The sequence below is a fragment of the Brassica rapa genome, chromosome A08 (genome assembly GCF_000309985.2).
Source record: "Brassica rapa cultivar Chiifu-401-42 chromosome A08, CAAS_Brap_v3.01, whole genome shotgun sequence".
NCBI lineage: Eukaryota > Viridiplantae > Streptophyta > Magnoliopsida > Brassicales > Brassicaceae > Brassica > Brassica rapa.
In genome coordinates, this window is record NC_024802.2 from 7,573,325 (window position 1) to 7,585,196 (window position 11,872).

At 38.0% G+C, this 11,872-nt stretch overlaps 1 protein-coding gene and 1 long non-coding RNA gene across 2 annotated transcripts; one reads left to right on the top strand and one right to left on the bottom strand.

Moving 5' to 3' along the window:
• Positions 1-6,171: 6,171 nt before the first annotated feature.
• LOC103833649 lies at positions 6,172-10,520 on the top strand. Its single transcript, XR_626248.3, has 2 exons — positions 6,172-9,902; positions 10,147-10,520. It is a non-coding gene; the product is annotated as an uncharacterized LOC103833649 (long non-coding RNA).
• LOC103833647 (glycine cleavage system H protein 3, mitochondrial) lies at positions 10,509-11,599 on the bottom strand. The gene is made up of 4 exons (XM_009109719.2): positions 11,341-11,599; positions 11,167-11,255; positions 10,910-11,080; positions 10,509-10,822 (listed from the first exon to the last, which is right to left on the bottom strand). The coding sequence occupies exons 1-4, from the start codon at positions 11,450-11,452 to the stop codon at positions 10,694-10,696; spliced, it is 501 nt and encodes a 166-aa protein (XP_009107967.1). The 5' UTR covers positions 11,453-11,599; the 3' UTR covers positions 10,509-10,693.
• Positions 11,600-11,872: the final 273 nt, after the last annotated feature.

An 11,872-nucleotide genomic window follows, 5' to 3' on the forward strand; every position in this document is an offset into this window, starting at 1 on the left:
TTTCCGTGATTGGAGAAAAGTCAAGAAACCCTAACTTTCTCTGAGGTCCCGGATTCTCTGCGAGAACCAACGACAAGTGACAAATAAATGCGGAAAATATGAAAACACAATAAAACAAATATATAGAAAAAGTAAATCTTATTTTGAATCTGCGTAAGAGCGTTGCGATCATTAAAAAAGATTATAAAAGCTTTGGCAGCAAGAGATGTCAGCGAGTTACCTAGTTCTAGCCACCTAAAGCCTTAAACCTAGTTATGTTGCAGCTTGATAACAACAAACGAAAAAGACATGAAAAAAGGTTTTGTTGATTTTCTGACTGAAACTTATGAAAGGCTGCCTACATACCCTTTCGAGGATCAAGCCGAACGTAGTTCAACTGAAAGAGTCGAACAAGAGATTGCACTGCCTGTGCGAGTTCGTGTAGTGATTGAGTGCCAGTCATAGAAACATAACATGTCGAGAATAATGCCTAAAGTTTCTAAGTGCAGAGAGGTCTAAGAGTCTCAAAAAAATTGTCCTTACGCCTCTCGCCTTCACGTCCCTTATATACTCCTCCCAGGTCGGTTTGGGCTTTTCTTTTTCTGCCCTTGGGTCGAGTTTACCTTCTCGCTAAAATATTCCATTTTCCAATCTTCATGATTATCCTTTGAAACTTGACATTTATCTTCAAACTTGACATTTATCTCTTCTCGCGAATATTTGATAAACCACCATAGTGACTTTGGGCCGATTCTCGTAAAAAAATGTAAATGGGATTTTGCCGCGTTTTAGACCTTTTGGGTTGTTTTCGACTAAAACGTTTTTACGATTTCTTTCGGAAGAATTGTGTTTAGTACACCGTCTGTTTTACGAAATAACGTAAATCAATCGTATAGCCAAGATAACAATGGTGTTAAGTTAACTGTTATCGTTTTATACGATCGATCCAAACTTTATACAAGAAAATAAGTCTTCGTCGTTTTTATCGTAAAATTTTAATGGTAACTCCGATCGAGACAAAACAAGAGACAGTTTGACCGAGATTCGAAGGAGGGAGTTCCGGAGAGAAGAATGCATGGTGTTGGACTGATCCAATTCACTTGATGAAGAATTGGACAAGACTGATCCAACTCGCCATTGGGCGAGTTGGATGTCGTCTAACTTGCCCGATGGCGGGTCGGACGAGCCTGGTTTGGTTGCTTCGGTGCTCAGGAATCTTATGTCCGTATTTTTATTTTCTTTTTAGAAAGTGTTTTCGGGAACTTTTCGACATTGATTTCGTCGTTACCTATTTTGACCCCAACAGTTATCCCCCCAACACGTAAGTTTCGAGTTTGATTCTTGCGTGAGGTTAGGCAAGTTAGGAAAGTTAGGCGGAACTAATGGTAGAAAATGGTCTGCTCACTCTACTAAGAGTGGAAGGCGATAAGATTGGAGCTGCGCCTTGTCAAGGTTTCCTACGTACCCTTGTCGAAGGGATCAAGCCTTTCGTAGTTCGTCTTAGAGTTAAGGTTCTTATAACCTGTTTTCTAGTAAGACCTTTGTGGTCTAGTTGTGTGTCATGTAGAGATTATCGGGTATGTTGCTGCCAATGCATTTTATACTGAACCTTTGTCGGCCTCGTTACTAGTCTTGCTGGCCGTTTGCTTTGGCCTAGTGTCGCCGCATTTATGTTTTTAGGACTAGCCACATGTGGCTTGAAATCCATGCCGCTTGGCGGCTTCTTTTTATTGAGTTGAGTTTTCCTTTTTAAGAGCAAGTTTGTATTCGTATGAATGTAAAGGGAAGATTCTGAGTTTTCATCTCATATTTTAACTCTTTGATAGATCATCGTATTCGTTGTTTGTTTTAGGCAAATAAATTCAAAACTTTTAATTTTGCGAAGATTCATGAACGTTGGAATATACGAAGAGACAACTTTTGGGATCTCGTATCGTTAAATACCATGCCTTAAGATGTTAGAGACCAATGTGATTGGTTTAGGATAAGACCTAGGTTTACCGTATGTGTTAGGGTGTGCGATGACCACTTTGGATTATGTATCCCATATGCGATTTCAAACTGATGCGTACGATTTAAAATCCACGATACGTTCTCGGCTTATATGACTTGTCTGGTAAGAATCAAGCATTTCTCCAACGACAATTTTTTAAGTCAAGAGAATGCTGACTAAAATTTCAGATTTCTTTTATAGCGCTATTATCCTTGTGTCGGATGTCAAAGAGGTATCTCTATGAGATTGCTAAGTCTGTTTAGGACGTTAAGAGTTTGTTGTGATCAACAACAAACGTAATGGTAAATATTAACGTTTTTGAGTCTTCGCGAAGAATATGTGTTTGATGAGATGTTAGTGCGTATGACTGTTTGGTCTTCTAAGAAGGTGTCTTTATCGAGAAATGTAATTTTGTCAAAAAACGGTTCTTCAAGCGTCTGCGACGTCTCGTGATGCTGAAGATTATTTTTTTCGTATGCCGCATTTTATTCTTGAAATATTTACGGGCTTGAAGATGTTTCACGATATTGCAAGGGTTTAGTATTAACCCTGCATTGGAGAAACATTTTGGCTCGTCTACGGATGTTCGCATCCAAAATTTGAGTTCATGTTTGGATGTTAAGGAGTTTGATTTATGATAGAGGAATTAGGACCAAGGGGTCGCGTAGATCTGTCCCTGGGAATAAGCGTTTTTCTTCACTATGCTTTGTGAAGAGTTGGCCTCCAGAGATTAATTTCGTGTATTTTTAAGGATGCTTCGTATAGCTCTTAAAGCTTTGTTACGAATGTTTTCTTACATGCCGCGTTTTTTGGGTAAAACGTTGCGGGCTTAAAGTGAATCGTAGAGTATATGGAACTTGATCGATTTTTAACGAGTACAAGTTTTCGTTAACCGTTTGGTTGTTAGGACCGAATATCGTTGTAAAGTCTTTATCATATGATTTCCGTTTCTGGGTTATACGATAATAATTTGCGTAATTATCATTTGGTGTTTTAGACAAATCGCGGATTGTCGTTTAGCATTTAAGTGACCGGATGGAACGGTGGTTCCTCAAATGTTTTGGCTTGGCATGAAGGATGTGTTCAACCGCATAGCCGATGACGTAGCATGTCAATGATTAGACCATTGCACTTTCGTGTTAACACGAAGGTCATGTTATAGTAGAATTTTCCTAAAGGGGACCCCAAATTCTGGTTCAGACTTTTACTGGAAGGCGTAATTGGCCGAGGGCCAAAGAGCGTTTCTCGAGATTGATAGGCCAAGTATGTCGGGCTTGTTTGATTTTCCACTTTATATTTAAGTTATACAATGAATGTTTAGTATAATTTTTTCTATAGTCGTATGAAAATTGTTTCGTTTTTGTCTGAGGAATATGAAGCCAAAGAGGTTTGATACAGAGCATGTGCGGAGTAAGTTGTGGGATTATTTCCTGCTCAGATGTGACCGAGGAGAATGAAAGGCAGAAGCCAGCAAGCCGTAGGGCTAAAAAATAAGATCTATAAGATCATAGTGCGAAGAGATAGAGTTTAGATTGGTTGTCCAATTTTGGATCATACAGCTTTGTTTTTGCTATACGAAAAATACTTTTTTTGTAAAATCTGGTTTGTTTACTTTCAAAAGTTACTTCGTATGACTTGATCTGATTGTACGAAAGATTTTTCGAGTAAGTATCGGGCAACCGGTTTTATGAAGATAATAAACTGATGCTATGTATGGACATGTCAAAGTAGTGTTGTTTCCGCAGATTTTACGAGAAACGTTTCTACTCTGATTTCGATCTTTGGTGAAAGTTGCTTGGAGTTACTCATGGAATGTTACCGAAGTTTATTTCGCTATGATTTAGTCGCAGGACGTTTTTTGTAGGCTTTTGAGAGGATTTTCATGGTACATTCGTTTCTGGAACGAATTGGTCAACCAACGGTAGATCTAGGCAACAAGCGGGGAGAAAGTGTTCCCTTTGTTGTGCTCCCTGCTACTTTAATTCTCAATTTTTCTTTGTCGCAAATGTTTTCGATTCTTTTTCGTGACTCACTTGGTTAAATAGAAACTGAAAGCAATGCTTTGATGCTTGAAGATTTCTCGTATGATTTTTTATTTTTATACGAAACTAGTTTTATTAAGTCGAAAAGGTCTTCAAGACTTTGGCTAATCGTCGAGTTTCAGTTTGATATTTGTACAGGTTTGCTAAACGCATTATTGTGACAAGAAATGTTGTAAAGTCCTCGAGATTATGTTCATGATGGTTTCGATATGTTGCTAGCGTTTAGACGAATCTTAGATTGCCGCTTGCCCTTTTAGGACAATTTTAATGAGGCATCGCATTGCCTAAGTGTTTTTTTGCTTGTAGCAGCGAGAGTTTTCTTTGTCAAAATCAGTTTTTGGTTTCTTGATGCCGAGGCAAAAAGTTTTTGAAGTATGGGAGTATACGAGTATAGTATACATATACTGGTTTGGTTTTTCAGTGCTCGGGAATCGTCTGTTCGAGAGATTGAATGATCCCTTCCGAGGAGCTTGTCGTGTAATAGTCTTAAAAATACGAAGTTTTAGTTTTCCGTGTTCTCAGAAACTTTCCGACATTGATTTCGTCGTTATCGATTTTGACCCCAACCAAATAGCATAGGGAACACATGATATAATAAGCTACCTATACAAAATCACATGCTTAGTAACATATTTTATATATCTTCTCTAGAGATCATATTATTTTAGAACACACTTAAGTGAAAACGTTATAATTTGATTGGTTCACTATTTTACAATGCTGACATAGCTATTTCACAATGGTGACATGGCTTTTATCATTAACCATCCGTAAACCATTTATAATTTTGCGCAATTACCTTCCTTAAACTGTTTTTAATTACAGATTTAAATCAATCTCGGTTCCTCTTTAATCTATTCTCTAGTTATGCTAATCAAACCTCTCTTGGTTAGTATCCTCGAATATCGGTTTTATACCTAATGTTGGGGTCAAAATCGGGTTACGACGGAATCACCGTCGGAAACTTCCCCGGAAATGTCCTATTTGAAAAAGAGAAATAAAATTCAAAAGAATAGAGAAGTGTGAAAACCAAAAATCAAGTTCGTAAAAATTCCGAAAAGGGTTCACACAATAAGTCTTCGAGAAAGCTTACTCAAGGCCTCAGAAAATGGATCCCGGACAACGAAATACCCATGGACCGGATGCACCGACCAACTTGCCCGTTCGGCGAGTTGGACAGACCACGACTTCTAACTCGGCGAACGGGCGAGTTGGATCAAGAAAGCTGTCCAACTCACCCTTTCGGCTAGTTGGACCAAACATGCAGTCCAACTCGCCCGTTTGGTGAGTTGGATCAATCAACCTGCCTTCGTCCCGTCCTTGTAGCTACCCCCTTCAGGATTAGATCACACCTGCTCTTGTTGCATCTCGATCGGAGTCACCGTTGGACCTTTGCGATTTGAAAACCGCAAGAACTCAATCTCTCGAATAATATTCGGATTGATCGTATAAAACGACAACGTTTAGCTGAACACCCCGAATTTCCTACGCTATACGAGAAATTTGAATGTGCTCGGAATCGACGTCGTTTCGAAAGCGCTCTTTTATAAAATTATAAAAATGCCTGTTGGAAAGCGGTCCGAAAGGGCACAGAACGCGGCTAAGAGCCCACTTACAATTTTATATGAAATCAAGCCCAACCGCTATGATGGTTTATCTTTTGTTATGCAGGAGAAGATAAACGTCAAATTGAGAGGATAAATGTGAAGTTTCCGAAGATAAATACAAATATCAAAGAAATATGGAATATTTCCGCAAAGTGATAAACTCGACTGAGGACAGAAAGGGAAAGATCAAACCGCCTCTAGAGGAGTATATAAGGATGTCGAGGTCGAAAATGCAGAAGGACGCAACTTTTCTACTCAGAACAATTTTTTTACTCTTAGAACTCTTTGCACTTAGAAACTTTAGGCATAATTCCCGACATGTTATGTTTCTATGAGGCAGCCTTTCATAAGTTTCAGTTCGAAATCAATCAAAACCTTTTTCTTATGTTTTTTCGTCTTCTGTTATCGAGCTGTGACTCAACCAGGTTTAAGATTTTATGTTGCTAGAACTAGGTAATTCGTTGATAGCTCTTGCGGACGAAGATTTTATAATCTCTTGTAATGATCGCAACTCTCTTACGTGGATTAGAAATAAGATCTACCTTTTTCTATGAGTTTGTTTTGTTATCTTTTCGTATTTTTGGCACTTGTTTGGTCACTTGTTGTTGTCTTTCGCAAATAATCTGGCACCTCAAGGAAAGTTAGGGTGTCTTGACTTTCCTCCGATTACGGAAATCGACGGTGCAAATTTTGCTTCCCACAGTTTGGGCTAGAAGGATAGGGGGTACGGATTACTCTAATTCATAGCCGCAAAACGCATGATCAAAACGATGTCTGGAAATACGAAAGACAAAATTGCAGTTCGCAACAACACTGGTAAAACAACTCCAGCAGGCACTGCACTTATGGCCAATGCTTACGCAAACGGCACAGTTCTTGAGAAAATCGAAAACCTAGCTGCAAATTTTTGCCACAGGAAGAACAACGAAACGAGCTCGCGATTTCATTGTCTAAACATAAAGGGAAACGATAAATTTTATCAAACCCCATAAGATTTGGCTCATGACCGAGCTAAAGAAGTCTCAACGGGTAAGAGTTTTACCAAAAGACGTTTTTCGAAGACTTTTCGGAAAAATAAAACTTAATCTCCCCAAAACCGCAGAAAAACCCTTGGTTAATCACGGAAAAAGGAGGCACAGCAAATCGGGTACATAACTCACTGCTGCACTTCTTTCGATTTTTTTGCGGAAAAACCTAGGTTAATCGCGGAAAAAATAAGCACAACAAATCGGGTACATAACTCACCGCTGTACTTCTTCCAAATAACTTTTGGAGAAACGAAGTTAATTTCTATAGAATCACTTGAAATCTAAAATGGCTGACGAAGACTAAACAAAGCTAAATGGGAGATCGTATCCCATCGCTAAAACATTTTCTGAAACCTATAGCTGAGTCAGCTGAGTCAGCTAGTCCATCCAGCTGATCGAGCTGAACCACTCTACTTGAGCTCAACCGAGCTTCGTCCAGCTGATCGAGCTTCTTGCTCGCATCGCCCAGCTGCTATTCACCTCGTCCAGTTTGCTCTCTTTATGTTATTCAATCCGTATAAGTCCTTTCGTCCATTTCTCGACCTAGAATAAGTTTTCCCATGGCCCATTATGATCATTCTCTTCATCACACCTTGTTCATGATCATTTCCCATTATCTGAACCAAGGCAGTCTCGTTTCTATTGAAACGTCTAGGCCCTATGTCAAATTACCGGGACAGGGATGTTACACCTTCCACTAGGACTAGCATCAGACTCCGATCTAGGCGATGAAACCCTAACAGAAGCACTCTTAGGATTCCAATTAACACTAGTAGAAAGACGAAGAGGGAGAGGAAGACTGTCGTCATCTGAAGAAGAATCTAAGATTACGATAAACAACAGCATAGGAGCGAAAAGATCATCCATAAATTCTTCAGTCGGAGACGTCATACAATTTTAAAAGCAAGAGAAGATAGGAATAAAAGAATAGAAAAAAATACAAAGACCTAAGCGACATTAACAGCTAAAAACAATAATCAAAATAAGAAAACAAAGAGGAGTCAAAGAAAATTGCACCAGTAACTGCAAATAAAAAAAAATCCAACACACACAAACAATGAAAATAAAAAGAAAAAGAGAGATGTGTTCAAAAAAGAAAAGAAAGATGAAACAATCCTTTCACCTAACAAAAATGAAGAATGATAGAAGACAAAGAGTTAACACGTCAAACTTGAAACCAAAAAATAAAATGAGTGCCACGCTGAATTGATTCGCTTCCCGAGGGGATGGAATCTCCTATTTGCCTTGATCTAACATCCGGCCAACTCAGCAACGAAAACTGAAATCTCAATATGTTTTGAAAAATCATAAACCACCAATCACAAATACATTACCTAGAACCCATGTTCGGGATCGCGCTAGACGTGAGTCGGGCGGACGGTATAGGCGAGTTAACAGAAAATCGGAGATTAATCGGGGATTTATTTTCAAGAATTTCTTTATTTTCAAATATATATATATATATATATATATATATATATATATATATATGTGTATTTATCTGCTTGTGGGAAAGATAACGATGTGATGTTGTGGCCTAGTGGTACATTATTGCTCTGTTAATCCTTCTCAAATCTCCAAAATGCTAGTTTTGACTCTATTTTTTTATTGAAAGGCAAAACTAAACATCCCACATTGGAAGAACACGAAGTTTGTCAAGAGAAAACACTCCCTTATAAATAAAGCATGATGCTCCCTTGAAGAAATCGTAAATATGCTATAATTTAGTCTGAGTCCCTTCTTAAAAGTTGGTTATGCAATTTTTTTAGCTATAAATCGGTTATTAATTCAATTAAATAGCGGTTAGTTGCATTAAATGGTTTATTGACCATTGACCGATTTTAATTTCCGAGTTGGTCAAAACGCAACGGTTGGACTCCGAGGGGCGTTTTTGTGGCCGCAGAATCGGTTGTTCGGCCGCGATTTCGAACCTGGCCTATAACGGAATAAACACCGGCCCATCTTGAGCCGGCTAAGAGTCAATGCTGACCTGACCCGGTCAACTTGAAATGTTGAGAAGATTGGCATATTAATGGCGACTTAAAGACACCAGATACACACCGCGAGTCAAGCTGCCATTAGGATTCTCCACGACCAGCTGTAAAAAGAGGACTAGTGAAAAGGAGAATGGGGATCCAAGCCTCATATACCAAAATGATATTATTTTACACTTAAATCCACTTGTATTCTTATCCATCTTATTGTTCATCATTATATCAACGTTTATTATCAATAAAAACACTTTTTTATCTTCAGATCACTACTTGTTTAACACATTTGCGATTCTAACCTTAATTTGGATCCCATGTTCTATGACCCTTTATCTTGTCGCATCAGCCTAATATTTCAAGGCAAGTGACTTCCAAAAACGTAAATCAAACTAATTTTGTTTGGTTAAATTAGGCGAGAGTTTAACCGACCCAAAGAAACCGACAATTGAATAACCTAATAACTAGGCCCAACCTAAATGATCGCGTGTAGTTAAGGAAGAATGGTTTAATAAGAGAGATGTACAAGAGCTTTTTTCTAATAAAATTGTTATTCTAACATATTGTTGCCTAACTGGTGTAAGAACGAAAAAGTAATTTGATGAATTTCGAACTAAACAAGTCGAGTACATTTCCATTTCTTAATCTACTTTTCCTTTGCTATAATATCACCGTCGTTGCTTCTACGAAAGATAGATACATATCACAAGTGGTCAAAGTGCAGATCATTGCAAAGTAATAGTTTGAACGCCATGTTGAATGGCATGATTATGCGTTGTTTCGGTCCTCCTTTTTGCCATATATTTGATTAACTTTCGCTTATTACTTCTAAGATATAGATTTACTATTTCTTATAGAAATTTAGATTTTCAAATCTACATTAGGAAATTTTACATTTTTCTTTTTACGTTTTTTATCTTTTCAAACTTATTTGCATGCTATAAAATTATGTTTTTTCTAGCAACAACCATCTTTTATTTTCATTTTAATAACTTTAATACTAACTGGCGACCCTCCCCTAAATACGTCATAGTTGTTCATCGTTAGAAAGGGGTGAAAGTAAATAAAAGATGGATTATAAAATCTAGAAATGAAAGAAAAATAGAGGGCTGGAATTTTCAAGAAAAAGAAAAAAACACTTGCTTATTGCATATGACTTGTCACGTGTGAATTAGCTGGCGAAAACATATTATAAAAGTGGCCAATACTAAACATTAAACCCCAATTATATCCATCAGCGTACTAAGAAATCATCCACCACCCAGGTACATTTCTCTCTTCCTCGCACTCATCGTTCTCGTTTTCTGTGTTTCCCCTTCCTATTCTCCTTTTATTTTCTAGGAAAGACAAATTTGTTTGGAGAGAAAAAGAGAGAAGTTGCGTTGACTTGATGGAATTGAAAAAGAACTTATATGTTAGGGCTTTGGTTTGTTCGTGCTTTGACATCTGTTATTTTTTATGTCATATAGAAACAATTTAATGATGGGTTTGTGTAAATAATATATGCAGAAATCGTGTAAAGGCATTGTTTGGTTGATGGAACAACATATATCTCAAGATCAAGCTCGTGAGTCTCTCATCGCCATCATCTCTTACACCTCATCGCTGGAGCAAGAGCCTCTAACCACCTCAGATGTGAGACCTGTCGTCACCATAAGAAACTCGGAAGATGCGGAAGAGCTCAGATCAGAGCTGATTTCCATCTCCGACCACGACTCACCGGATGAACCTATTTCCTCGACACCACCGGCCAACAGTATCTGTCGTGGATAGTAGTAAATGTACAGCACCAAGTCTTTGCTTTTGTTTGGTCTAAAAGTAGACCATTAATGTCACATATGTAAACGTCTCTCATCAATCAATATATCTTCTTTGTGTGCTTATTAGACCACTCTTATTTAAAATTTAATAAAGCTCAGCTGAGTCTCATAGCATGATCTTAATCAAATTGGTATATCACCACTGATACAAGCTGAGAGAGATGTAAAGAAACATTGACAAGTGAAAAAATAACTGAAACTTTAAGCATGGTTTCTCTTGTTTTGCTCTGAATCCTCTAGTGAGCCGCGTCTTCCTCTTCGCAGAACTTTGTGTATTCCTTTGGACCCATCAAGGATTCCAACTCTGCTGGGTTGCTTGGTTTCACCTTTATCATCCAACCTTCTTCGTAGGGGCTTGAGTTAATCTACACAAATGAAAAAAAAAAACCGACAATATCAGCTTTGATAGGCACCGCACCACACCACACACTTGGTTGAATGCAAAAACTTACCAAACCAGGTGAATCGGCGAGCTTTGTGTTAACCTCAATGACTTCACCAGAGATTGGAGATATAATCTCACTTGTGGCCTTTACACTCTCCACTGCTCCAAAGTTTTTTCCTTTGCTCACTGAACTTTTCTCTTCTGGCAGCTCCACAAACACAACTTCTCCTAAATGGTCCTGCACAACATCAACATTTACATAATCTCCCTCTCTTTAAGTCTTATCTGATCTAAACTAGGTCAGATGAGCTCTGTTTTTGTAACCTGGGCATGGTCACTGATGCCAATGGTAGCCACTGAGCCTTCATGTTTGACCCACTCATGTGAATTTGCATACTTGAGTCCTTCCAACACTTTTAACCCAAAACAACCACTAAGAGTTTTCAGACGAGAGCAATTCAACACGCAGATTGTGTAAAAGGATGATGATGGTTTTACCTGAGGAGAAGCATCTGGAGATGGAGAAAGCTGGAAGGAGATGGGATTTGGAAGCAGAAGAGGAGAGCTTGAGAGCGTTTGCTGTGGAAGAAGCCCACATTCTCAGTGCCATGTCTTTCTTGTTTTCTCAAAGTAATGTGGGGAAAAATGGTAAAGAGAGCTCTTAATAGCTTTTGTGCTTTCTATCTTTAGATGTATGGCAGAAAACGAAGGCCTCATCTTAATGGTGTCGTCGATAAAAGTGTGACCCAAACCTTGTCCACGCGCCAGAAGGACTTGAAATTAGTCCATTTGGAGGGGAAATCTATCAATACTTGCTTTTTTTATTAAAATATGGTCGGATTTGCCCTACGGACGGGTAAGCAGATAAGTGAAATAATATAAAATTATTTAAAAATTTAATGAAATTTTGGTTTATTTATATTATATTTTCACTATTTTTACTACAAAATTTACTTTTAATAGAAGTTACACATTTGTTACTATATTAAACAATATATAAAAATATAATTATTTTAATTAGTTCACAATA

Bases quoted from the DNA above. Each gene is read 5' to 3' on its own strand.
- LOC103833647 (XM_009109719.2), bottom strand. From the start codon at position 11,452: ATGGCACTGAGAATGTGGGCTTCTTCCACAGCAAACGCTCTCAAGCTC. The intron at 11,256-11,340 runs GTAAAACCATCA...TTGGGTTAAAAG, and splicing joins CTCCAGATGCTTCTCCTCAG to TGTTGGAAGGACTCAAGTAT. The intron at 11,081-11,166 runs GTTACAAAAACA...GATGTTGTGCAG, and splicing joins GCATCAGTGACCATGCCCAG to GACCATTTAGGAGAAGTTGT.